The sequence below is a fragment of the Jatropha curcas genome, chromosome 4 (genome assembly GCF_041381405.1).
Source record: "Jatropha curcas cultivar XTBG-Jc1 chromosome 4, XTBG_Jcur_1.0, whole genome shotgun sequence".
Taxonomy (NCBI): domain Eukaryota; kingdom Viridiplantae; phylum Streptophyta; class Magnoliopsida; order Malpighiales; family Euphorbiaceae; genus Jatropha; species Jatropha curcas.
The window spans coordinates 30,932,044-30,958,466 of NC_143154.1; the positions used below are offsets into that span (position 1 = coordinate 30,932,044).

Genomic DNA, 26,423 nt, shown 5'->3' on the forward strand with positions numbered 1-26,423 from the left:
AAAATATACTAGCAGTCAAATATTTTGGAATAAAAACTTTATTGCATGATCGTGACATGTTCAAGTCAATTCAGATGTAAGAATATATGCTCTAATTTCTTATTTTTAATACTTTTATATTTGGTTTTTAAATGAATGAATGACATTGAATTTTGTAAACTTTGAATTTCATCTATTAAAAAATTTAATTTATAAATTTATAATAATTATATACTTTAACTTGTAAAATAATTTTATATGAATATTCAATTATAATCATACCTATCATGTTTGTCATCAAAGTTGGGCCGGAAGTGAATGGGACTGGCCTGAGTTAAGCTAGCCCACAATCGTTACTCTAGGCCCACACGTTCTACTGCTACAAATACCTAATTATTTTTACTGGAAGGTCCATCGGGTTCAAATCACATGATGAGTTACGTAACAGGAGTAGTGTTTCCCTTAAATTATTGGTGAAAATTCTTATGATCGAAAAGACACAAAAGTAAAATCTTTCACTCCTCTCATTAGTTATAAGACTGATCATACCACATCTAGTTGTTCGAAAACTTCAATAAATATTTATTGTATATAGTTTTTCATAGTTATTATTAAAAATAATAAAACTTGATTCTATTATATAATTTACCAAAAACAAGTTTAAAAAACCTGATCTCTTCTAATAAAAAGAATTGAATACATCAGCCTCTCTTCTTAATTCCTGTACTCATACATCAAAAGTCAAAAAATTGGTGGAGGGTGGGTACTTTGTTTATTAATTTAGGTCATTGGCTGTCTTTCTAGGAACATTTCACTTTCCAGGTTTTATTGGTCTCAACAATGCATAAATCTTCCTCGGAAAACCAGGCTCCTGTCTACACAAAATCAGGCTAATTTGCTAGACAACAATTGATATACATTTAATAATGAAAAATTTAGGCTTGTAAATAGACTTAGCCGCTCGCGATCTACTCAAGGCTTGACTTGATTAGCTCGTGAATCAGTTTGTGAACCAACATTTTATCAAACTGAGTTCATGAGTAAAGTCTATCGCGTGCTAGTTAATAAGTCAAAATTAATTAAAATAACTCTATTTAATTTTGGTAAACTTTAACTTCAAGCTCTAGTTTGGTTAATTTATAATTGTCAAGTCAAATGTCAACTCGAATTGAGTTTGAACTCGAACTTAGACTCAAACTTCAATATATTCTTATTGTGCCAAACTCGAAGGCACTCATTTATAGCAATCATTTTCTCAGAGAATACATTTCTTTCAAGTAAAGATATATATAAGAAAGTGATGTAAAGGTAATTATATATGATAATTAGTAATATTGTTTTTGTTGCCCAACAATTCCACCAATTGATAACATGTGCCACATAAGAGCAAATATAAATATCAATTAAAATAAGTTTGTCCAACATCTGAATCTTTCAAGATTTTTGTGTCCAAAGTTGAAATTTTAATGATCTAAGCCATGAATATTATTATAATCTATTCATTAGGTTGGTCCATCGTGACGTTTTAATTTATTACTCGTGGATCAATTTTCAGACAACTTGTTAAGTTAATGTCTTTAATCCAATTAAACATTCAAGTTAACCTTAAACAATCAAGACACTTATATTTTTATTTTAAACATAGGAATTGAAAAACCTGATACATAAATCATGGTATATTTACCGTACAACTTATGATCATCATGATTGTGAATCTGTTTATAAACATAGATAATTATGGTAAAACCTATTCGCAATATCTTTTTTTTTTTTTTTTTCTGTAAATAAATGGAAAAACCAAATCCTTTCAAGCAACCGCAGCAGCCATTTCTACCTCCACATGATGATTACCATTAATTACCTTTACCACCTCATTTTTACCACTGTTATTATTATTCTTGCCTATGCTTTCCAATATAGGCTTCAGATCCCTTGGGTGTACATCCACCAACAATCCATACTTCATAAATAATGTCAATGACATCTTTTGCTCCACACGGTGGCCTGCCGCCACCGACAGCCGGTGGCGGAGTAACACTGCCGCAGCAATTGATTTCATTTGCAAATAAGCTAAATCCTTACCCAAACATATCCTTGGTCCTGCATTGAATGCCAGAAATTTATATGAATCTTGTACCTCAATTTTTTTACCGTCCATTGATAACCATCTCTCTGGCTTGAATTCCAAGCAATCATCTCCCCATATAAATTTCATTCGACCGATGGCATATATTGAGTATGTTACTGATGATCCTGCTGGAACACGAGTTCCGGTCGGCAAAACATCATCGACGACCACATGCTTTGAGTCTTGTGGAACTGAAGGGTATAACCTTAAGGTTTCGGACAATGCTGCTTTAAGGTATATCAATCGGTCAACTTCTTCAAACCCTAATGGTTCTTCTAACCATTTTGAAATGTTGTTGCCACGTGTCTCCATTAAAACGCTGCAAATCTCCATAAGGATTTTCTCCTCAACTTTTGGGTGCTGACTCACCAGCCAGAAGAACCAGCTCAGTGCCACCGATGACGTGTCGCGTCCAGCTAGGATGAAGTTTAATGCCACGTGTTGGAAGAACTTGTCCTTCTGGGATTCTTTTTTCTTCATAAACCTGGATAATAGGTCATCATGAGGGTTTTCAATGCCAACTCCTTTTTGCTGACTCACCAATTCAATCTTACGTGTCTTGATGATGTCGGACAAATAGTTGTCAATGTGCTCAAGGCTATGGCTCATGCTGACTTCCATTCCAAGCCGAAGCCATTTCCTCAGCTTCCAAACAACCTCCGGCAAAATGATGCGTTGCAAAGTGGCTTCTGTCGCTCGGTCAAAAGACACTGCGAAGCCATTTTCAGGAAGCTCCGGCGAGAGAGTTTGTGGGTCCTTACCAAAAGCCAAGCCGCAAATGTTATCAAAAGTGAGCCGAAGCAATAAGTCTTGTAGGTCAACCGGCTGTGATCGGAGCTGAGCCGACTCGAGCATCGGACAAAACCGATTTTTAATGGCTCGGTTAACCCACCTAGCCATGGCTTGGCGAAGAGTCCTAGTGGTGAATTCCAGTGCAGCGGTCTTACGTTGGAATAGCCACGTGTCACCATCAGAGTTGAAGATACCTTCACCCAGCAAATCATGGAACGCAGATTGCCAAGTAGGACCTTTAGGGTAATTATCAAACCTGGCCTTCAAGATGTGCTCTACATTCTTAGGGTCACACGTGACAGTCACGAGACCTTGCTTCCGGGCTAAAAAAGGAATTGCACATATGCAAGTCTGGTACGTGCCACCACTGGACCGAAGATTGTCTGCAATCCAGTCATGCATGCGATTAGAGTTCTTGATGAGACCAGGAAGACTACCCAGTAAGGGCCATACACTTGGACCATTGAGAGATCGAGAGTAAATTTTCCACCATAGCAAATAAGCAACAAAAGCTGATACGACCATAAGAACCATTGACATCATATCCATTGCACGAAACGTAACCCTAAAGAAAAAAATATTAAAAATATATATTCGAGAAACGCAATTAACCCAAAAAAAAAATTCAAGAAATGAAACTCTTGGTGGAATGTAATTATCAAACTTTAATTTAGAAGAAAAAAAAAAGAACAGAAAAATCAAAATTAACAATGGAGAAGATGAAAGAAACAGAGTCTTACGTTTCTTGGATGTTTGGTTTAAGAGAAAAAGAAAGTATGGTTTTCTTGGGAAGTGAAAAGAGAGAGAGGGAGAGCAAGAACTGTGTGAGTAAGAGTGAGAGAGAAAGTGGGGTTTTATAGAGAAAGTAGAAGAGCAATAAATAAGGGAGGAGGAGGATAACAGACTGTCATGTTGTCAGTTGTGCTGATGAATGTATAAATAACTTTTTTTTTAATTTTTTTTTTCTTTGATGTGATCATTAATTTTGGAGAAACAATAGAAATATAATGAGCCATGCAAAAGCAAAATAAGAAAGAACGGCCATTAAATGGTAGGGGAGGTTGTTGAAGTTAATTAAGGCAAAACGGCAACAACCCTCTAATATTTTGACAAAGCTAAAGTCGGCAGACATTTTAGAAGACACGAGCCATGTTCAAAAATGCATTCTAGCTATCTAGGAACCATATACTCCAATCTTAAACCGCAAAGTAAACATCATTATAGATTTTTCATTTCCTTTTAAAGTTAGTTTTTAACTTTTTACAAATCCAAAAGAAAGAGTTGATGTAACCAATAAAAGAAAATAGAGATGCTCACCTAATTTTTCAGGAAACTGCTGCCTCCTCTTTATCTTCCATTCAATGAAGAAAAGAAGAAGAAGAAGGAGAATAGAAAATATATATATATGTGGGGTATGAGTATGACAAAGAATAGATGATCAATAGATAGTTGCTTCTATTTTAATAATAATAATAATTCCAGCAAGCAATTATTTGGGCATGCATAATGCCTGTGGGCATTAATCATATATACATGTTGTTTAATCACATACTAATTGAATTTTATATATATATATATATAATTAATTGCTGTGCAACGACGTTATGTATAAGTAACTCTCTATCCTTTCACTTCAATGCAGAAAAATGAGTTATACTATAGGTGATAGGTTATTACTAAGGTTTAGCGAATGACGACGAGAGGCCCACCATTCATTAATTGATTGAGCCGCTCACCCGTTTTAACGGGTTTTTATTGCTGAAAATGAAAAGTCTGGACGACAACGTATTCGGTTTTGTAAGGCTTGATGGAACCAAGCAGTGTCCTATTCTATAATTAGGGTAGGAATATGAATTAATCCAAATTTTTACTGCGAGTATTATGTCTGTAATCTGTGTAATTTAGGGTGGGGATAAATAATTTATTTTCTAATCAACATGTGGGTCAATTGAAATTTTTAATCCAGTTTCTTTGGATCAATTAATGCCTCTCTCTCCCTCAAAAAGTTATAACTTCTAACCACTTTTTAAATGGCCAATTATCAGGATATTGGTCTTCTCAGTAGTTAGAAATATGACACACTTCTTTTGAAAATTATGATAATTTTATAAACATATTTATAATTCATACACATAGTCTATAACTATGCTAATGATCCATCGTCGTACATAATTATGTCGGGATTCAATCCTGAATATGAAAATGCATGGTCATGATTGAATTCCGATAAAATTCAAGAAGCCATAAGAAAATCGATCAAAATTCAAGATCAAGTTATGTGTTAGGTCAATGCTAAATGTTTAACTACATACATGAATTTTCATTGAACTTTACAATTAAAATTTGGAGTCATCACTGCTTGAAAAGCTTTACTTGAGCAACATCTCAGCCCAAATATGGAAATGCGGGTACAAATAAATAAGAAAGATCTGTGAATTTTTAAGAAATTGCAATTCAATCAAAAAATTACATTAATTTATTAAGCAGGCAATAAGATGTGGAGTAGCAAATATAAAAGTCTGCAATTAGGAACATTTCCACCTAACATTGACGCGGTTGGAATCCTCACCGTATATTATAAGTTGGGATCGGACTTGGGAGGCTCCGTCAATACCATTGCTATTATATCATCTTTCAATGACAGATAAGAGAATTGCTGTCCTAATACACAAAAAGCTATCAATAGAGATGGAAGGAAGGAATGTGCAAGCAACTAGCCAAACCATTTTGAGCCACACATTTCCTCCATTTCATAATCTATACCTGCCTCAATTTCAACAGCACCTGTTCTAATGAAATGTGGAGAATTTCAGTGCCATAGTATTAGAATACAAATCAAGTCATTTCATTTCGATAATTTAAATTTGCAGTAGTAACTCCATATTTATCCAATACGATTAATGCAGTCGTTAAATGTGGAATCTTTTCACTTATTCATCAATCAAGGTTTAGTCTTGTGCACTTAAGCTAGCCTGATATTACCTTGGCAGGAAGTGTTAGGATATTCTTGATCTGTGAAATAGAGGGAATGTTAATATTTCTGTTAACAAACCATTCAGGATAAACTATAAATCAGACAGCAAAGAGGGCCCTGGGGAATTTGAAGTCCAGATGGGACATAGTTTTTCTATTTAATTTTTCATTTGTGGTATTTCTGTTAATGGGTCTCTATCCAACTGAAAGAATACCCTGTTCTGGCATATTCTCTACCTATAGAACTCCTGGCAATGCAGAAGAAGCTCAAACCTCAAGTAACTGGACCTATCTGTTCTTTTCCTATTTGAGAAAAAAAAAGGCAGTAGTCAAAAGGAAAAAAGATACCGAACTTCAAACCTACAGATTCAGTGAGTATTAGATCTTACAAGAAGATCAGATGAAAATCTATTTATTAACAGAACTGGAATAATCAAATTATCTGAAAGTATTAATAGAACAGCACATAAAAGCTAAAATATATTCAATGCATAGAAAAATGCTGTCTGAAATCAGAGGTTCTACACATCTAATCCTGGCATTAGATGGAAGCAGCACTCATAACCGTGCCCAAGCAAAAAAGTTAGTTCTGGAAACATGATCTCATTGCTCTCCATCTGAAGGCCTGAAATTCCATCACAATATGCAAGGAAGGGGACGCTTTGGCGTACAATATAAAAAATTATAATACACATACCTTTATTACTGGACTTCTCCACTATTTGCCTTTCCCATTTTTCATGATGAGGTCGAACTGTGTTCCAATCACTTGACAAGTTGTCTTTGGAAATGGAACTTTGCAGAAGTCACACATAAATAAGCATATTATTACTGTCAGCATACTAGAAAGTTCAATGTTTGATCAGAATCGTATCTGGTTCACAGAAACGTAGTGCCTAAAAATACGAATATTAAGCGAAATAAGCTTGCAAATTAAGCACCTTAGAAGAAAGAACCATGGGATTTCATGGTGCATCTTTTACACTTACTCTATCTCTGTCAGTGTGAAGTAATAAAAAGAACAAATATGTTTGAGTAAGAGCTAATACTCTGTTAGAAAAAAAGGTCAGGATGGACTTATAAAAGAGAAAAAGGGGAAAAAAAAAAGGAATGCAGTACAGTATTATGTCATTCCCACCAGTAATAAAAAGATTTATTGTTCTTTGTGAATAGATCAAATAAATGGATTCATAAGCGAAATTTGATGCATATGCTTCTTAATCAGATCTATAAAAAGTTACATGCAACCCTTGTCTGAAAAGTGAAAATATCATCAAAGTCCAATAGAATTTCTTTTAAAGGTAAAAGAAAAATTTATTACTGAAACAGTGACAATTACAGAAAATAAAATAACAAGGAATACACTATCTTTCTCAAACCATATGCCAGCGTAGTAAAGAACACAACAGAAAGAAATTGTAAGACCAAGGCATTCAGTCTCCTTATATGTCTCCACAAAGAAGCGACAAGACAATTTTATCCCACAACAAATATTCAGGCGAACAATGATACTTGAGAATCCTAGCCTTGCTTCCCAACCGAAGGCACCAGAAAACCAAAATTATAGCATAGTGCAATTGATTTTTAATCTTCTTGTCCAATTTTTCATGTCAAATCTGTAACATTCAGCATTATAGATCTTCTAAGCATTTTGGTGAAATCCTTTTTTATCCCAGCAACTCCTACAAAGCAGCTCTAAATGCACCAAATAGCAGAACAATGCAAAAATAAACGTGTGCAAAAACACGCTGCATCTAAAATGCAAATTCCAACTTTTTGGGGTACAGAAAAGAAAAAGTCTCAGATGAAGTTTAAAGCACAGAATTTCGAAAGTAAAATGACATCATTCTAGTAGAGGCTGATGTTGCAATGCAGCCACTGCTTCAAACTGAGGATGCCAAAATCAAAAGTGCCTTTTAAGGCAGTAGGCTCTGTAAACATGAAACTACCAGATTATGGCATTGCCCAAACAAACCTGTATCACATTTTAATTTCGTTTCATATGTATAATATAGACTCCAACCATACATTTCAGATCAAAATAATGACATTAATTTTTACTGCAAATAAAGAAAATTTTGCAGTTTATAAGAAATAATATTTAAATGACAGAACTGAATTGTGAATAGTTTCACAACATCAAAATCATAGCTCATGATGCCAAAATTGTTAGCCTAATCTGAATAGCAAATGTTATATCCTATATGTATATGTGCCCATATAGTCTTTCATATCCAGTTGTGTGGCATAAACCGAGAATTAATACCATAATAGAAAGTTAACTGCTGAGCCAAACCATGCTACCCTGGTCGGTACAATAACTCATGGACATACAGATTGAACTGTTTAGCTCTTCATAGCATCATAAAGCATAAAGATGAACAAAATATAGAGACAGTTTGGAAAGCTGATAATTTGCAAATTCTGATACCAATTTGACAAAATCCAGAAACCACAGTCATTTCGGATTATAATACAGTAAAATCCCAATTATTCAAGCGCAGAATTCCAAATTATATCACAGTCAGTTCGTTGGTTAAGGGGAAATGTATAAACTAAGAAACAGAGGTGAACAACTCCTCCTTGATAATCAACCTTAAGTAGCAAACAGAAAATGGCCAAATTGATCTCAAACCAATCATAATGAATTAATCACATTGCAATTTTTTAGATGTAATACAGTACATTTACAATTGTATGAATCAAATTAAGACATATAGTACAAAATGCACAATGTTTAACGAGAATAAATGTCTTCAAAATTATCTACCAAACCCTAACTAAAGCAATTTGCAAAATCTAAAACCCCCTTACAGAGCTCTGCCAAACCTCAACATATTGTTGATCCTTACGAGTCACGAACATTTTGCTCCCTCCAAAAGCCAAGTTGGTTATCTTTGATCCTCCGATATCCTTCACTCTCCCCATCAAATTCTTCCTGAACACCCTATCTTCAGTTTTCTTCGAAGAATTCATGGCAACCTCTGACCAAAGCTCCAAATCCCCTCCTTTACTACAAAATACTTGATTCCCATGAGCCTCAATTTTGGACCCAACACCTTCTTTCTTGACATTCATCACTTTCCTCTTATCCCCCAAGCAAACCCAAGGATTACTGTCCCCACTACCTAACTTCCTCAAATCTGTGTAAAAGACCTCTCCTGAATTTACACCAACTTTAAATATTGCCGATAAATTATCAGAAACAGTAATATCAGAGAAACAATCAACTCTCTCTTTCAATTCCCAAACCACATTTCCAGACCTTATATCCCACAACTTCACATTCCCCAGTATACCAGAGGGCCCGCTGTGAGACCCAGATGCCATTACCACATTATAACTCTCTACCCACTTCAGTTTCGTGGCTGGAATAGCCGAGTCAAGATCTGCCCCGTATATCTCGCAATGAGCAATCTCTGTTACTGGGGCAAGCGATTGCAAGTCATAGACCATAATCGAGTTTGAATTTCTACGACCCGATTCAAAACTTGTCAACAAGAACTCTGGCGAGGACCCGATTGCTTGAACCGTCGAGCTCGATCGGGTCGCGTTCTCCCAACACAGAGTATCCCTAACATAACCCTTTTCAAGATCAAGAATTTGCATACCCGAGAAGTCTGTGGCTCCCGCGGCAGCTAGATTGGGGGAAATCGCCAAGAGAGAATCGATCGCCGTGAACTGGGTTAGGATCGTTGACTTCCTGCGCAGAGCCCAATCAAAAGACGTAATTTTACTGCCATGAGCAACGTGCAAGGTCCCAAACGGCGTCGTGGCCATGGTAGAAGCAAAATCTCTGCCGTTCAACGGCAAAGTCATTGACTTTTCGAGGTTAAATGCATCAAATTGAGAAGGATTAGATAAAGAGTTTACTAAAAGAGACTCAATATTATAAAATTTAGACTCTGCAATCAAATCTTGAAGATCAAAAGCTTTAGCCTTTGAAGGAAGATTCCCAGTTCTTAACAAAGAAAGAAGTATAGCGAACAACTCCGGGTCTCGGTCTATAAATCGAGGACCCAGTTGAGTAGACTCAGCGAGTTGAGAGAACAAAGATTTTGAGCCAGCTAGAGCTAGAGTTTGCCTTGTGGTCTGAAAGATTTGGCCACCAACATCAATTGTAACTACATCCGATTGTGGACTAATTCCACAACCAAGAATATTAAGGTTCTCCATTTGATAGGTCATGGTTGTAGCAAAAGGAGGCATTTCTGTTACTTCTTGAAAACTCGGAATTTGATGACGGCTGAGGCAAAGGCGGCGATGATCTCTTATAGATAGATGGTTGTGGTGATAATGGTTGGTGGTGTTTTTATAAGGAGAAAGAAATTGATGCAATCTAGAAGGTCAAATGTTGTGTGTGTCTTAATGGTCAAAAGGAAACCGTGGAAAGGGGAGGTTTCTTGTCTGGAGCTAAAACAGCTTTTATGGTTCTGAAAATTTTTATTTGAAAATTGTAATCACAGAAATAATATTGGCTGTAGAAACGGAGCCTTCCAACGTAGACCATTAGACCATGTTTTTACTTTTTGTTTTCCAGACAACTACTACAAATGTGCTTACTAACATATGTTTTTAATATTAAAAAAAACGTGTTTAATAAAAAATAATATACTAAACAAAATGCTTATTCACCACTTTTTTTAATTATAAATTAATTTGAGATATAAAACTGTATAGATAAGGAAGAGTAATTAATTTAGGGAAAAAAAGTTTATATTTTTATATTTTATAAGGAAGTAACAAAGAAAGTGCAATATGTAGCATTAAAAAATTGACCATATTTCCAATTTGTGTGGATAAATAGTATGAGTGATACAAACTTGACTTCCACACTGTAAAGAATCTTCCTTTGAGCTTTGACCATATTTTTGATAATCTAGAAACATAAAATTTCAAGTTTAAATGATATCATATTTCTGAAAGTTGGATTCATCGTATCTAAAATTTAAATATATTTGGTCAAATACATAACTTGGAGCTCAAATTTCCTGGCTTAAGAAAAATTTTATTCATCTTTGACTTTTATCTTCCAATAATTCGTATTAAACCATGTATAAGATATTTTTATAAGTTAAAATATTTAATAATATATAATTTTACTAATTTAAGGGTTTAATTGAACAACCTAAAATTAAGAAGTGTCATTGGAATTTTTTTTTTTTCTGTCTTTTTTTATAAGTTTAGGTGTCCATTCATGTGTTAAGCTAATGCATTTTACTGAAGATAGCTTCTCCAACAGTTGAACTCCAGAGTCAACACTAGGCATAAACAATTTGCTATTCTCCCCAAAACAATAATCCTCATGCTTTGGTGCAGCTCTTAAGAGGCTAAAAATGGGATAACGAATAGGTTAAACCAATACAAGTCCAGAACAGAGAGTTCATTAGTTTTCTGGTTTTAGATAAAATACTTAACAATGACAAAATTAATACTGAACTCAGATCTCATGCCATCACAAGAAAATCACCCAATTTGGCAGAATTTTCTATCTTCAGTAGTTATTATAAAATCGAATTTTCATCTTCAGTACTATTATGTATAAAACTGTCCTATTCACCAGTTATGTTACAATGAAAAAAAAGACAACACCACAAAAATATCTAACAAGCAATGTTAGTTCATCTTTCTGTCTAAATTAACTAGGGAGATATATTACAACTATCTATGCTAAGTAAGCAAAAAAGTGCCACTACCACCTGTCCCTGTTTTCAGGTCACGAAGGACTCAAAAACAGCCTTCATCTCAGGGTCAGTGTTCCTTTTGCACAACACCCTAAAAATTCACTGGAATTTGCTTCAACAAGTGTGGTGCTTACCCTGCAGCAAGTGGAAAATTGGAAATCCTCTTGGAAGGTATCAGAAGATGGAATTAAATAATTGCTAACTGACACCTGGCTGCATCATAGGGAAGAAGGACCAATTCTTGGTGGCCCCATCTTCTTTCCCTATATCACTTCCATTGGCCCACCAGTCTGGACCAGCATTAGGCTTATGGGAATCTCCTCCATCCACATTGTCGAAGTTGAATTCTTTTAGAGAGCCAAGAGTTATGGACCTATGCTTCTCGTGTCGTGGTGGTGCCTTCTCTCCATCCGTTGAGGCTTTCTCTGGAGTTCCATTAGATGTTTCGCCAACACGGGACTCGAAATCATCTACCACTTCAGTAGAGTCTTCTGTTCTTGCAGCTACTGTTCCATTTTCCAAAGAGTCTCCTATGATTTTGACAGGGGATGCTGGATTCTGTTCCTCACATCCCAAGACACCTTCAGCAGCTAATTCGAAAGAGAGTCTATGATCACCAACTTCATCATTTTGGTTTCCATTGTCTGAATGTTTGTGTGATACAAAATCAGAAAACGGACGATCTGGAGTGAAGCTGCAAGATGTAGGCCTTACAGCATCTGGGGTCAAAGTTCCTGAACCACAGCGTGATCCCCACTCATGAGTAGAGAGCTTATCAAGGTTCAAGAGCTTCGGAGGCTCACCCATTCGGAACTCAAGAAAACCGGCAGCAAATTCTCCATCAGGGAAAGGAGATGATGTGCCTGATCCAGAAATGCCTGAGCTCGGTGAAATCAGCTGGCCAACCGGGCTTCCAGGATAAAGTTGGTAAGACTGAAATTCATAGTTCGATAATGGGAACCTCAGTCCAGCCTCCACATTCCTGATGCTGGGGTCAAGCAGCTGAGCAAAAGGCACCTCAGGGGAGGATGGTGTAGTTAAGTGTACAGACTCTGGAGGAGGAGTGAAAGGAGCTGTAGATGGTTCAGTAGTGAAAGTAGAGAATACAGGTGGTGAAACTAACTGGGTTTCATGAGCATAAGGGCCAATAGCAAAAATGGATGAAGGCCCACTGGGAGAGTACATATTGGCTGATATAGAGGTGAGTGACAGGACACCTGTCGGTGACTGTGAAGCAGAAGGAGGTTCTGATTGTAGGAAAGATGCAGGAGATGAGGGAGGTGCGACAAAGGGAAGTGTGATCGTAGGTGTTTGGGTTGAATTTTCAGCCGCTGAAGAATCATTTCTAGGGCCAGGTGTTTCAGGCACAAGAACAGCATGCCCAATTCTCTTTCTGTGTCTGTTATAACCAAAACACCAGTATACACTAAAGCAGCTTCCCCATCTGCGCTTCTGCATGTGCACAATAATATGAAAAAATGATTAGAATGAAAGTCACATAGCAAGCACTTCAGGCCCCTTCTTATTTAGAACCACAGATTACAAGGCCATCATTATTGACATAAACAATTAAACATCTACAGTCCTTAGCTCCTCATAGAAAATATTTCAACAGAGGCTGACATATAAAAGTTGGCAGTTAATATCGACGCCTATATTTTATATATATCAAGCCTAATTAAAACTAGTCAAATAAAACTCTTGCGAATTGCAGCTTCACACTGTACCATTTGAGGTAAGCAAAGCATCCCAAGTTATCCTAGCTGTAAGTTTGATTGTTTGTTATACAGATATAATTGAGAACCACCTAACAAATCAAAACCATCAGAATAACTGTTACAGTAAAGAAGATCTCTCTCCTTACTTTCTCATCGTTCTCTTCTCTATGAAAACCTTCCAACATTAAGTCAGCCACGTAAATATATTGTATCCTCCAAGAAAAACATGAGCTTTGAAATGGATCATAAATGACATCGCACCCTTACCCTGAAATGGATTCATTACTCTTTCCCCTTCTTTTGGTGGCCAGGTCTATACGAAAATTAGTTCCTTTAATAGCAGCTATAAAAATTAAAAACATACCCTCAATATTACTCTTGCAGCCATGTGCATAGGGGGGAAATTTAGATTACCCTTTCATATGAAAGGTAAAAAAACCAAATAAGAGAGAACTTCCATTGAGAAATTTTACAGAACACCACATTATTGAACCAAATACTGTTAAGAAGCATCCAACTTTATCTTCAAAACTAAACAGCTCATTCTAAAGCAACATGCTTTCTACAAACAGAAGTCAACCTTTGAACACTAAAAGGAGGTTTAATCATCATCATATTATTTTGGAAGCACTTCACTGCTTTAGAAAGCAAAATCTGTCTCAGTTTTTGCTTCCAAAAGAACTTTAAAAAAATAATAAAAAGCAATAAACAGAAAAAAAAAATCCATAAATGCACAATCAATCATAAATAACAACAAATAAATCAATTGAAAAAAAAAAAAAAATATATATATATATATATATATATATATATATAAATCAATTGAAACCTGAATTGATTCTAAAAAGGATCGCATCGAAAAAATGAAAACTGAAAAATAACAACAAATAAACGCTTAAAATCAATCAATTTAAAAAAAAAAAAAAAAGAACAAGTACCTGAACCGTAGCTTGAGGAACACGATTCTCGGCGGAAGCGATCGCGGAGGCGGCAGCGTTTATAGTGTCCAAAGCGTTGTTGGAAGGTCTGGAATCTCCATTAACGGCTCTCATCTCAACCTAAGTAAAGTGTTGTAATTGCAGGAAAATGTTGAATTTTCTCGAGAAAATCTAAATCGAAATCTGAGTTGTGTTCCGGAGTGATATTAATTTTTTTATATATATTTAAAATTAAAATAAAAAAATAATTTTAATTAAAGGGAGGGAAGGTCTGTGTTTCTATATATACTGTTTTATAAATGTAAGTAAGGGTTTTGAGTTCTGAGGTCAAACACGGCAACGACTTGCTTCTCTGTAATTATCGACGACCCTGACTTTATATTATACTTAATTGTATTTTAAGCTATTTATTTCTTATCTCTCTTCAAATTACTTATTCAACCTTCCGTTATACTTTTATTTGCTTTCACGAGCAACTCATGGGGTTCGATTCGTAGACAAAGAACTTAGTATGCAATCAAGGATTTAGGGTCTGTTATCTGATATTTAGCTGTTAGCTATTTGATTAACTTCTCATAAAAACATTAAAAGTTAAATGTTATATGAGTTAATTTAATATCTAAAAGTTAAATTAGGGTCTATTCAGCAAATTTAGTTGTTCTAATAGTTGTTAGCAGTTTTAATAGTTGTCAGTTTACTAGTGGTTATATATTAAATATTATCTATTGGTTAATGATTATATAGTGGTTTTAGAATAACTATTTTAGAATAAAAGTGTTTGCTACAAATAACTGTTTGATCAGTTGTTTAATATAAAATGACAAAAAATTATTTAATATAAAATGACAAAAAATGATGTAAAGACGAGGAACAAGATAAAGATATAGGTGTCATCAAAAAATTATAAGACACTAAACGTTAATGAAAATAATGTTTCATAAAACACTTCTCAAACTCTCAATGTTGAAGTAGATATTATATTACCAAATAATATAATTAATTAAAATAGTGTTTCTGCCTTCTAATTTTGAACTTTTTTTTAAATTATCATATTAAATATAGAAAATTTTAAGCTTTACCTATAAAATGGAAATTAATTTTTTTTTAATTTCACCACTAAATTTTATAATTTCTTTTTTTAATTTCACCACTAAAATTTTGTACTAACCTATTTTATTTATGCAAGTAGTGAAAGGTTTTATAGCGTCGAATTAAAAATTTTTACTCTCCATATAATTAAAAAAGATCAATTAAATATAATCATAACACAGAAATACAAACTTTTACGTTTCGCCATTAAATATTATTTTGTTTATGACTTTCTAATAAGATGGTCGAGTGACTTGTGAGTCAAATCAAAGACCCAAACTTTTCGGTTTTATTCATATCTGTGCAACGCCGAGGACAGTTTTGTCTTTTTACAGGTATGTTTTTATTATAAAATGAAATAAAATAGTGCGCACGTGTGTGTAGGCATCGACTTCTACTTGTCTAACATCTATCGCTAGCTTTCGTGCGCACATCACCCACTGCATACGTAGAGGGTCCCACACACTAAAATTCTTCCTCTTTACCCGCCACTTTGAACTAGCTTGCACGGTTCGCTTACCTTTTTTTTTTTTCTTTTTTAATTTAATTAATTTTTTCGTAAAATTAATAGTAAACTGCAAAGCAATCTTTAAATTATGTAATATTTAAATTCGTTCGTGTGAAGTCTTTAATTAATAGTTATTTTTAAATATAAAAGAAATTAAATATTAATTCTAATATAATTTAAAGACTCAGTTATTTTTTACTCTATAATAAACTTCTTAATTGCTTAATTCAGCCTTAAAATCTTTTTTTTTTCTTCTCATCGGTATTTTTTTTATCTCTTATTTTTCCTCAAATTCCTATTTTAGTTTACATTTAAATTAATTGATTTTATAATATAGCCTGTCAAGTTTTTTCCTGGTAATGAGATTTTTCTCATTTTTGCCCTTGGATTTTAACAAAAATTATGAAAATTTTGACCATAAATACTTTTCCTAATTGACACAAAAAATAAAAAATAAAATGACAAAAAAATCTTAAGATAAAAAAGCTTTAAATATTGTCCTTATTCCACACAACCCACATGGCAAAAGAACCTTTACAATTTTGTAACTAAAACCTTTTCTTCACTTTTGACCATTCACTTTGCTCTTCTCCTCTACTTTATTCTTCAGGTACATCTATGGAAGAGCCTAATGATCAAGTTCTAAAGGTTTAGTTCAATTGGGTCCATTAAAACCTTGCCATTGTTAGGTTTTTAATTTTAAGATATCATAGGCTTTTTGATTGGATTTTTTCTTTTTTTTTTTGAATATTGTGAGAGTAGATATTCGAATCTGGATCTATTTTCAATATGTATTTATCACTATGCTGTGACTTTGTGTAAGCATTTTGATTGGATTATATATATATATATATATATATATATATATATATATATATATCACACACATCAAGTGGTCAAAAGAAGGTAAAAGAATCCTCGCTCATAATCTTGCAGTGTCCCATAATGTTTCTTCTTCTTCCCTCCAAAATGAATGGGACAAGAATTTTCTTTTTAGACTTTTTATAGCTTAAAGAAGTTAATTAGGGCATGTTATTATTAGAACAGTATAATTTTTGATAAATAGAAATATTATATTTTCCAATAGTTTTTATGACTTTTCCAAAAACACTATTATATAAAGTTAACTAATAATTGCCTTCAAAACCTTAGCATTTGTCCACTGAAAATTTTAATGGTGGTCAAGTAGGAGATCAGAAAGCTTTTTCTTGCTTTCTTTCCTGCTTTATCAATATTTTTTGTAAATTTCCTAATTAATGCTGCAAAAAAGCTCTGCAAATTATATAATCACAACATTATAATTATGATCACCATCAGTAGATTCATTTTCTTGTAGCTTAACTGCTGGTTTAATAATTTCTCTAAAAAAGCTGGTTTACAAAACCTTTCTTTTGCTGTTAATGGCATTTTTATTTCACAGTTAAATATCACACATCTGATAATGAAAATGAGTTTTGAGAGCTACTGAATCCAGCAGCAGCTTCTACAGCACAGAACTAGAACTATATTGAAAACAGAGGCAACCGGTACTTATTATTTCCCTATAGAGTCGGAGTCTAAGCAGCCAGACTTTTCGATGCAATCTCAAACACATTCTCAGAGAGTCCATTAGTAGACATTATCATCTCCAGCTGTGCCTGCAAGAAACCATGCAAATTTGCCTATAATCAATTTGCTAACCATGAAAAAGGACTGTTCAACAGTTTCGATAGTTATTTGATATTTTATATTTTTCCCTCATATTCGAAAACTCTTTTTTGGACAGTCATTTTAAAGAATTGGACATACTAGAAAGTAGAAATTATTAATAGAGACAGCACTTTGAAAATTTGCATCAGCTTGTTACCTTGGCAAGGGCTTGCCGGGTTTCATCATAGCGTCTCCATCGTGAGAAAGCCGACACCATGCGGGAGGCCACCTGCAATCCATAAATGTCAGAGAGTAGATATCTCAAGGATCCAATTAACCCTAAAGCATACATGGATTCATTTGCCAATTGCAACTGATTTATGATTCTAGAGGTGTTCTTTAAAAATAGACCTGAGGATTAATTTTGTCTAGTTGCACCACTATCTCCCCCAAGAAATTGTAGCCTGATCCATCCTTTGCATGGAAATTCACAGGAGAACCGCAAAATCCTCCAATAAGCGAGTATACCTATTTCACAAAGACATTCAAATTCAACACTCTCTAAAGATTAAAAAGCAAGATCCAAGTGCGAAGACAGATTTCTGATCCCTTGCCTTGTTTGGATTGCGTAGGTCAAATGCTGGATGATTTAAGAGGGCTCGGACATTCTCAACATTCCCAGGAATATCAGAGCTTGCTTGGAGGGCAAACCATTTATTCACAACCTAAGAAAAAGGGAGAAAAAATTATGATCCTTAGAAAAAGAGTTTCAAAAGGAGAATTTAGGTTATAAATCAACAACAAAATCTGCTCCTTGCTATAAGTAAACTATTTATATGTTTTCTTCTTAGCAAATTGCTTCCAGAGAAGACATGAGTAATAGCGCTATAAAATTAATTAGTTAATTTCTGAAAACGTCATTCCTTTCGATTAAATAACAGCAGAACCACATGAACTAAGCTCAATTAGGCAGTAAGACAGCTATAGAGTTAAGAGATTCACCAAAAAGTCATGTTGCCACTTGTTATAGAAGTCAGCCAAGACTTCATCACGTGTTTTACCAGGGTTCTGGGCTATGGCTACCAAAGCTGCAAATTGTTCTGTCATATTTGTGGCTGTTCTGTACTCATGTAGAGCAAGGTTTGTTAACTCCTCATCTTCCAGTGATGCAAGATATGCTACAGATTATGGAAAAACGAAAATGCCGACATAATAAGCAAACAGAGTTAAAAATACCATAATCTGAACAAATGAAATACTAGAGCCTAAGCAACACAAACCAAGGGCAACATTTTTTAGAGCACGTCTAGCCATGTTCAGGTGATTAAAGACGTATTCTTCTGAGCTCCTATTATTTTCAACCTGTGAAGTACAAAAAATCCTTTCACTAATAGTCATTAACCAAGGAATGAAGTCATGAACGAGTCACAATATATTATGTTTTATGTAAATCAACAGTGGATGTCATACTGTGTTTAGCAACTCTGGTTTTAGTTCAGAGGCAAGCCGCTTCCTGATGAAAGATCGAACAGCATGAACAGCATCAGGATCTGCAACTTCCATCAAGTCCATTATCTCTCCTTCACCAGGCAGAGTTATCGCCTTCGCAATAAATTCCTAGAGAACAAAAATGGATTCAAGTAAATTAGTGCATTTTGTCTCCTTCCTGCCCCACAAAACCTAAAAGAAAAAAAAAAGATTAAAAAATCAGACAAAAAACTCTCGTTATACTTTATCCAAGCTGGAGTCACCGAGTATGCTTCTAAGCCCATTTACAAACTTTGGATTTAAAGCCAATGGTTTGTTTTGTTGGAAATCGGCCACTAAGCTCAGCATCAGCTTCCTTGCCAAGACCTGTCCAGCCTCCCAACTAAAATAGAAAACAAAGTAAATACATGGCTTTCCATCTGCAGCTTGACTGCAAAATGAAGAGAATGAAAGACAGAGAAACACAAACCGGTTGAATTCATCCGAATCATGAGCAAGAAGGAAAAACAGATCACTGTCGGAGAGATCAGATTCAAGACGAATAGGAGCACTATAACCCCGCAATATAGAAGGAACTGGCCGCTCAAGTATGTCAGAGAAGACAAACTCTTCCTCTTTCTGTTTTACACCATCAAAATATTTACTTTTAATTATTAGAAATGCTGAAAAGCATAAAAACTTCTTTAACCAAAGGCCAAATTCCAGTTGGCAAATAGCAGGACTAGGCCATTTCATATCACAAGCAATTGTTTTCTTAATCTAGCTAATTACACCGATGATTTGCCTGAAATACAACAAAACTATGTTTGGGACAATGTAGTTGATGTAATCAAATAAAAATTCAATAGAATAATGAATTAAAAATTTGATAACCCTATATTACATTAAATTACGTTGTATAAAACAAAGCCCAAGGATATTAATAAAAAAATATTGCTAAACCCAAGGGACATCTCAATAGTTTGCCCAACAAACATTTAACTTTTCCTAACATATTACATAAAATTGTAATATTCATTTTGCAGGATATTTGGTTTAAAAAAAAAGAAGAGGTCAACTCTGTGATCCATCATTTACAGCTCCATAAGAATTATTTGCAACGTATGACTTGCCAAGAACTTTATATATATGCATCTGGTTATGTTCACCAGTGGCCATATCTAGGGTGAAAGTAAAATATATGATAGACCCTACGTCCACCAACTGTAACTATAACAACATCCAACAATAAAACAGCTTTAACATGTGAGCATGGAGAAGCAGGGTTCCCCACTGACCTTGGTTATACTAAGAACCGTTGTGTATATGGGTTGATTGTTGCTTGTGATAGACCTTAGTGTTCCATCTTGATAGACAGAAGAAAGAGGCATGTCCTTGCCGCTTGAATCAAGCAGACCTAGTGCCACAGGAATGAACATTGGTTCTTTAATTGGTTGGCCTGGAGTTGGCGGCACCTCTTGACTGCACAAATGTCCCGTTAAGATTAATAATATCACTGGACTAAGAAAGAAAGCTCATAATTTCTCTTAAGTTAATAGCAAGTCATACCTAAACTTCAAGGAGAAAGTACGAGCTTCCGCATTGTAAGATGACGTAACTTTCACACGAGGCGTACCAGCTTGGGAGTACCTGAAATTTTTATCACAGCATAAAATAAAAAATAAAAAAAAAAACAAGCAATTAAAATAAGAAAAGTACAATGCAGATGAATTAAAATGGAAAGGATAACATTCTTACCAAAAAGAAAGGGTGAAGTGAAACAACCCCCCCCCCACCCCCCCTTCACCCCAAAAGACATTTGGCAAAATATACATTCATTTCCCTTAATCTTCGTAAGTGGAATAAACTAGATATTTAATTCTGCTAACAGAATGATCTTTCTTTTTGGGTTTTTGAGTAAAAATATTGCTAGTCAATAGCAGTTCATTAATTAAATGGCTAAAACTAAAAATCTATTCTCCAAAATAACCCCAAGGATTAAACATTTGTCCCTGATTTATTCCCAACACCATCAGCTACCTGCTACTTCTACCACCTCTGCAAATATCTAAATGGATAATTTTACTAATAGTTAATTCGAGCTACACCCTAAAAACTCCATTGTAATAAATTCCTTATATTATTGTCTTTCATGATATAAACTCTGAATTTCATCAAAAAACAAAAACTTTAATCACAATTCCAAAACAAAAATAAAGCAAGCAACAAGGGGCATGATTAACAAAATGGAGGAGTCTCCCATGCAGTAAAGACATTTTGCTTGCAGAAAGACTAGTTTATCTCCACCAATTGGAAATTCACAAACGAAAGGATCACAAACCTAATCTTCAAAACAAAATCAAGAACAAAAAAACAAATGCAATCATAAAATTATGATCCTTTAAAATACCCATACCATAGTAAGAAATTAGCAAAATCTGCATCATTTGCATCTCGCATGGCAGCAAAGAAATCTTCACAGGTTACAGCTTGGCCATCATGCCTCTTAAAATAAAGATCCATGCCCTGTAACATAAATAAAACACCACTTCCCCAGGATGAGCAACTTGATTGCAGAAGCTAGTCATCTCATCACATATATATCAATTCACAATTTGAACATATTTTCGTGTTATACCTTTCTGAAACCATGACTCCCCAGCAAGGTTTTGTACATCCTGACAACTTCAGCTCCCTGAAACACAACATTAGATAATTGATTTCCATGCATCCCCCCAAAAGGCCAAAGACAGACACACAGATTTAGGGGTACAAGATCTATACCTTTTCATACACCTGTTGTAGGGAATGAAACAACCAAGAAATAAAGTAACAATTAGTTATCGGGCCAAAACAAAGAAACACACTGAATGGAATTAAGAGATCATAGAAATACATTTTGGCAAACATACCGTGACTGCAAGTTGGAGTTGGTGCATAGATCAATATCAGAATCCATCCAGCATTCATAAAGAAAGTGAAACATCAAAGAAGGAAACAACCTTCAGAAATAATTATTTTATATCAGCTTTAACTCGTGGTCGCATGGAACAGAAACTTACCTGTGTAGAAGTTATCCATCTGCAGGAGAAAAGAAAGCAATAATGTGAATAAAGCACTCAAGAAAACACTAAACTAAGATTAGAGCAAGCTGATGACTTTTCTGCAAGCTTTCATAAGATAAGTTGATTTCAAACCTTGATGTAAGAATGTGGTCGTACAGGATGAGCCATGGGACCAGCATCCTGGATTATTGCAAACAGATCTATCAGCATCCATTTACACCTTGGTATAGAGAATACCATATCCATGTAATCCACATAGAAAAGAAACACATGCAGCAACTTACAAACCCTTCATATAATAAGAGTGAAGGTATCTCATTTTCAAAATCAAAAAGGAGAATTCAAAACCTGTGGAAATTGGTAATTTCGAAGCTTTGAAACATCAGCAATCCTCTTTACAGTACGGCTACCCATGTCTGATGAAAATTCCTAGTGATGGTGGAAGATTTTAAAAGTTAAGAAAGAGAAGATTCTCTTGTCAGGATATAATTGTACTCACCATCCAGAAAATAAAAGAGTTTCACCTGATCCCGGAATACAGTTAACCCTTCCTTTAAGCTAAGCTGGAACCAGTCACGGCAAGTCACTCTGCAATTATTTACTTAGCACTTAAAACAAGTTCCATCGCATGTTTGATCAAAACAAAAGCAGTGTAAAAACCAACTGCCATAACCATAAAAAGAGAATCCACGCAAACAGATAGCATCGATTTTAATGAGGTTCCAAGCAAAGCCAGTACCAAAAGTAAGGGAAGAAAGCAAAAATATGAATTAAAAAAGATTATGAAATGGGGTATAAACCAACCTATTGCCAGTCCAGTTATGGAAGTACTGCATAAGAGAAATGAGAAGAAAACAAAAAAGTCAACAAATAGAGTCCTCTAACTTAATAAAAATTAGCATTTGATGCTCATTGTGTTAGAGATGTAAAGAACCAACCTCATGACCAATGACTCCCAAAATTGCAGCATAATCTGCATCCGAAGCTGTTTCTGGAGATGCCAAAACAAGCTTGGAATTGAAAATCTGTTGACAAGCAATCCGGATGGCAAATTTAATAAGACATGAGGAACTAATCAGATATCAAAAAAGATATACTCAAGAAAAAAGTTATTTTAAGGCTTACATTGAGACTTTTGTTCTCCATAGCTCCCCTGATAATTGATCAAAATGCAAGTACCATCAAGATTAAGCGTACAAGACAAAAGACATTTGTTAACATCATATAGTACAGTGTAAAAAAAAAAAAAAGGGCACAGAATTAAGTTTTGCCAAATGAAAAGTAACTAACATGTTAAAATCTGGAACAGCGACAATATTGAAGAGATCCAGATCATATTCAAGACCGAAAACCTGTTGCAGAATTATACAATCGAAGGCAAACTTCACAACCATGAGAAATAGAACAACTTCGAAATTACAAAACTGGGAAACAGTTTAGGTATGAATATACTGACATCTTCGTCCCATTTCATTGCTGCTTTAAGTGCAAACATAGCATGTGCTGTCTTCTGCACATCTTGGGCTGGGGTCCAAATCCTTAGTGACACATTTCGACCAGACCGAGTAACAAATGTATCATCTCTGCTCTCCAACTGGCCGGCAACTAACGCAAACAAGTAGCTGGGCTTCTTGAAGGGATCCTCCCAAAGAGCATAATGCTTGCCATCCTGCAGCAGAAGCAGACAGCAAAATAAGTGTCAGAGTAGAGCAATTACTTGGGCAGGGTGAGGTCTTCAGTAACGGTTTATAACAGAAATTCACCTCAAGGTCTCCTTGTTCTATGAGGTTTCCATTGGACAGCAATACTGGGTACAATGATTTATCAGCTTCAATTCGGCATGTGTATTTTGCCATTATATCAGGGCGGTCCTGTCAACAAATTAAAATGCAACAAGTGAAATCAGACTGGCATGTTGAAATTAGATATACCACAAGTAAAAGCTTTTCCAATTAGTTAACCTGATAAAAAGTAATTTTGCGAAAGCCCTCTGCTTCACATTGGGTGCAGAAATTCCCTGAAGACTTGTAAAGCCCCTATATAGAAAGTTAAAACCCCTGGTAAGCCATGAAATAGCCAAATGTAACAAGAAAAATATGTAGGAAGGATGAGTATATTTATCACCTCTAATGATGTGTTCTTCTGAGGATATATCTCAGTAACAATGTCCAATGAAAATGTACCAGTAGGTGGTGATTGGATTTTCAAGTGGCGTGAGTCCAAATGATAATCTTTGTTCTGAAAAAGACAAAAGGAAGAAGGAAATAACAAAAATGAATTGTACAAATACCATTTCACCTTGATACATAAAAAACAGAAAGGGGAGGAGAACCTGTGGAAACTGATAATGAAAGAAATATAAAAAAAAATGGCGAAGATATGATATTGGAAACTTAGAGATGGATGTAACATGACCATGAAAATATAAATAATGAAGGAAATCAAACTTCAAAATGCCCCAGTAAGAAGTTAGAAAAAGCCACTCCCATGGACAAAAAAATGACAAAACTTTCTCAAAATCATTTATGCTGGAAACAGAACTACAAGCCTAACCGATCTTTTGGAAGAGTTAAAAAAAATATCACCTTCAACTCCTCACTATTGATCTTAATTGAAATTAACTTTAGATTGCTTCCATCCAAAACCAGTGGGGCAGACGAACCTGTTCCACAACGTAGTGTAATTATTGCTCACATTTGAACCATTGATGTTGTAAAAGCAACATTTGTGATTACTTCCTACAATGATCTAATCACATATGTAAGGATAAAGTCCTTGCCTTCAACTCTGGGGAAAACAGTTATTTTTGAACTAACAATTGTTTTTTCCTCACCAAGTGAAAAATTCAAATCCACCTGAGATTACAGAGACATAAAGACACAATAAAACAAGCAAAAGCCTTTAGCATAATCCATAGGTCTAAAAGCAAAATAATCAACTTAGATAAGATTATCCATACCGTATCAAAGCAGTAATCTGGTAACTTGTAATCCTTCAAAAAGATTTCTTTTGGTGCGTCCATTTTGGATTCTTCAACTTGCTTAGGCAACGGTTCTGTAGCAACTGAACAAATTAGCCTCCTGCTGTCTTGGTTAGCCCTCTGGATTGAATTTGAGGAATACACATACAAAACAAAGTTATTAAAAAGAAAATCATATACATAAAAATTATTACAAGAGCACATCATTCTTGTAGCAATGCAAATGAGTAAAACTGTGTCTATGCAGGTGTGCGTAGACATGCAAAAGAAATCAATTCAAGTTATAGCAGCTCACATGTAACACAGGGTATGCAAACCGATGATTTCTTCGAAATGTGACCTAGATTCCACAATTTTGAAAATTAGAATCAGGAGACCTTCAAGTGCTATAAGTTTGAAAAGCATGGATCACTTGAAAGAAAAGAAAGAAATCACAATGTAAAAAACCCAGATTTTACATGGTCGGAAATGGAAAAGTGTGCAAACCTCTGAACTAAAAAATTGCCTGTATTTTGGAATATTTTTCACAGAATTTGGAAAGCAACTAGCTCGTCCTTTAGCCTGAAGCTGCAAAAGTAACGAAAACATAAGCAGGTAAAATATATATATATATATATATATATATATATATGAATAATCGGTGAACTTGTTAATAGCCACCCAATGCCATGTCACCAAAGAAGTTAAGATAAACAAAATTTAGACCAGAAGAAACTAAAACGCATGCTCTGGTGAGGATATTCACCCTATTCAACAAAATGAATTCTTTTGAGGACATTCAAACAGAGCTAATGGCCATATATATAAATAAAACAAAAAACGAATTGACTACTAAAAATCCATATAAACAATAGAAAAATTTTTGCAGATAAAATATACAAAACGAGTCATTAAACAGAAGTAAATGAGAGGATGGGATATGAGTAATCACAGGAGCAAAGGAGATCAAACCCAAGAGATTGGTCTTTGTCAAACACGAACTTTTGCATGGAAGAATCAACCGAGCCATTCAAACTGAAAACTTCCTATAGTAACTACTATGATCTATTAGTTTAAGAATTAAAAAAGAAAATAATAAAACATTAAAAAAAATACCAAAGTTTAAGTCTTCGATGCAAACAAAAAAAAGAAAACCCAGAAGGCCAAAACCCAGAAAGGCACTAAAACCCTTAAATCGAAGAGACCCACTAAGAGAAAAACAGAGCCCGCATATGTTCTTATAAAGGAGATGTGGATAATTCAAAATATGGACAAGAAATTTCCAAAAGAAAAATACAAAATAATAATAATAATAATAATAACAATATGCAAAAATATATATATATATGAATTAATCTGAAGGAAGAAATTGGATTACCTAGTTTTGACCTTTTGAAGATCAATCGAAGTGAAAACAGAGTTATTCTCAGAAAAATAAAACATAGGATATAACAAAGTCACACTCACACTCGCACTCACAGATGCTCTTATTGT

General features: G+C 34.6%; 4 protein-coding genes across 4 annotated transcripts; all 4 read right to left on the reverse strand.

The window, feature by feature from the left end:
• Positions 1–1,578: 1,578 nt before the first annotated feature.
• On the reverse strand, positions 1,579–3,778 carry CYP86A7 (cytochrome P450, family 86, subfamily A, polypeptide 7). The gene is made up of 2 exons (XM_012231484.4): positions 3,640–3,778; positions 1,579–3,464 (listed from the first exon to the last, which is right to left on the reverse strand). The coding sequence occupies exon 2, from the start codon at positions 3,446–3,448 to the stop codon at positions 1,787–1,789; it is 1,662 nt and encodes a 553-aa protein (XP_012086874.1). The 5' UTR covers positions 3,449–3,464; positions 3,640–3,778; the 3' UTR covers positions 1,579–1,786.
• A 4,717-nt stretch (positions 3,779–8,495) lies between these two features.
• LOC105645788 (BTB/POZ domain with WD40/YVTN repeat-like protein) lies at positions 8,496–10,250 on the reverse strand. The gene has a single exon (XM_012231483.4). It carries the CDS (start codon positions 10,079–10,081, stop codon positions 8,672–8,674), a length of 1,410 nt encoding a protein of 469 aa, XP_012086873.1. The 5' UTR covers positions 10,082–10,250; the 3' UTR covers positions 8,496–8,671.
• Positions 10,251–11,338: 1,088 nt separating this feature from the next.
• LOC105645786 (uncharacterized) lies at positions 11,339–14,549 on the reverse strand. The gene is made up of 2 exons (XM_012231482.3): positions 14,213–14,549; positions 11,339–13,008 (listed from the first exon to the last, which is right to left on the reverse strand). Exons 1-2 carry the CDS (start codon positions 14,324–14,326, stop codon positions 11,755–11,757), a joined length of 1,368 nt encoding a protein of 455 aa, XP_012086872.1. The 5' UTR covers positions 14,327–14,549; the 3' UTR covers positions 11,339–11,754.
• Positions 14,550–17,134: 2,585 nt separating this feature from the next.
• On the reverse strand, positions 17,135–26,423 carry LOC105645785 (Peptidase M1 family protein). The gene is made up of 34 exons (XM_012231478.4): positions 26,308–26,423; positions 25,882–25,975; positions 25,437–25,517; positions 25,246–25,290; positions 24,930–25,070; positions 24,750–24,825; positions 24,556–24,632; positions 24,095–24,208; positions 23,932–24,006; positions 23,734–23,841; positions 23,427–23,639; positions 23,261–23,322; positions 23,096–23,123; positions 22,909–22,995; positions 22,775–22,800; positions 22,495–22,558; positions 22,319–22,399; positions 22,103–22,150; positions 21,968–21,986; positions 21,818–21,822; positions 21,690–21,701; positions 21,544–21,600; positions 21,322–21,431; positions 20,475–20,555; positions 20,204–20,387; positions 19,396–19,544; positions 19,170–19,308; positions 18,909–19,055; positions 18,719–18,800; positions 18,441–18,616; positions 18,053–18,163; positions 17,850–17,966; positions 17,656–17,727; positions 17,135–17,446 (listed from the first exon to the last, which is right to left on the reverse strand). The coding sequence occupies exons 2-34, from the start codon at positions 25,957–25,959 to the stop codon at positions 17,366–17,368; spliced, it is 2,946 nt and encodes a 981-aa protein (XP_012086868.1). The 5' UTR covers positions 25,960–25,975; positions 26,308–26,423; the 3' UTR covers positions 17,135–17,365.

What these genes read in the sequence shown, in the direction of transcription:
- LOC105645788 (XM_012231483.4), bottom strand. Translation starts at nt 10,081, where the DNA reads ATGCCTCCTTTTGCTACAACCATGACCTATCAAATGGAGAACCTTAAT.
- CYP86A7 (XM_012231484.4), bottom strand. Translation starts at nt 3,448, where the DNA reads ATGGATATGATGTCAATGGTTCTTATGGTCGTATCAGCTTTTGTTGCT.
- LOC105645785 (XM_012231478.4), bottom strand. Translation starts at nt 25,959, where the DNA reads ATGGCTCGGTTGATTCTTCCATGCAAAAGTTCGTGTTTGACAAAGACC. An exon ending in TCAATAGTGAGGAGTTGAAG is followed by an intron (nt 24,209 to 24,555) that starts GTGATATTTTTT and finishes TGTCTTTTTCAG; the next exon opens with AACAAAGATTATCATTTGGA. An exon ending in GATTCGGATGAATTCAACCG is followed by an intron (nt 19,309 to 19,395) that starts GTTTGTGTTTCT and finishes TTTCTATTTTAG; the next exon opens with TTGGGAGGCTGGACAGGTCT.
- LOC105645786 (XM_012231482.3), bottom strand. Translation starts at nt 14,326, where the DNA reads ATGAGAGCCGTTAATGGAGATTCCAGACCTTCCAACAACGCTTTGGAC. An exon ending in TTCCTCAAGCTACGGTTCAG is followed by an intron (nt 13,009 to 14,212) that starts GTACTTGTTCTT and finishes GTGCACATGCAG; the next exon opens with AAGCGCAGATGGGGAAGCTG.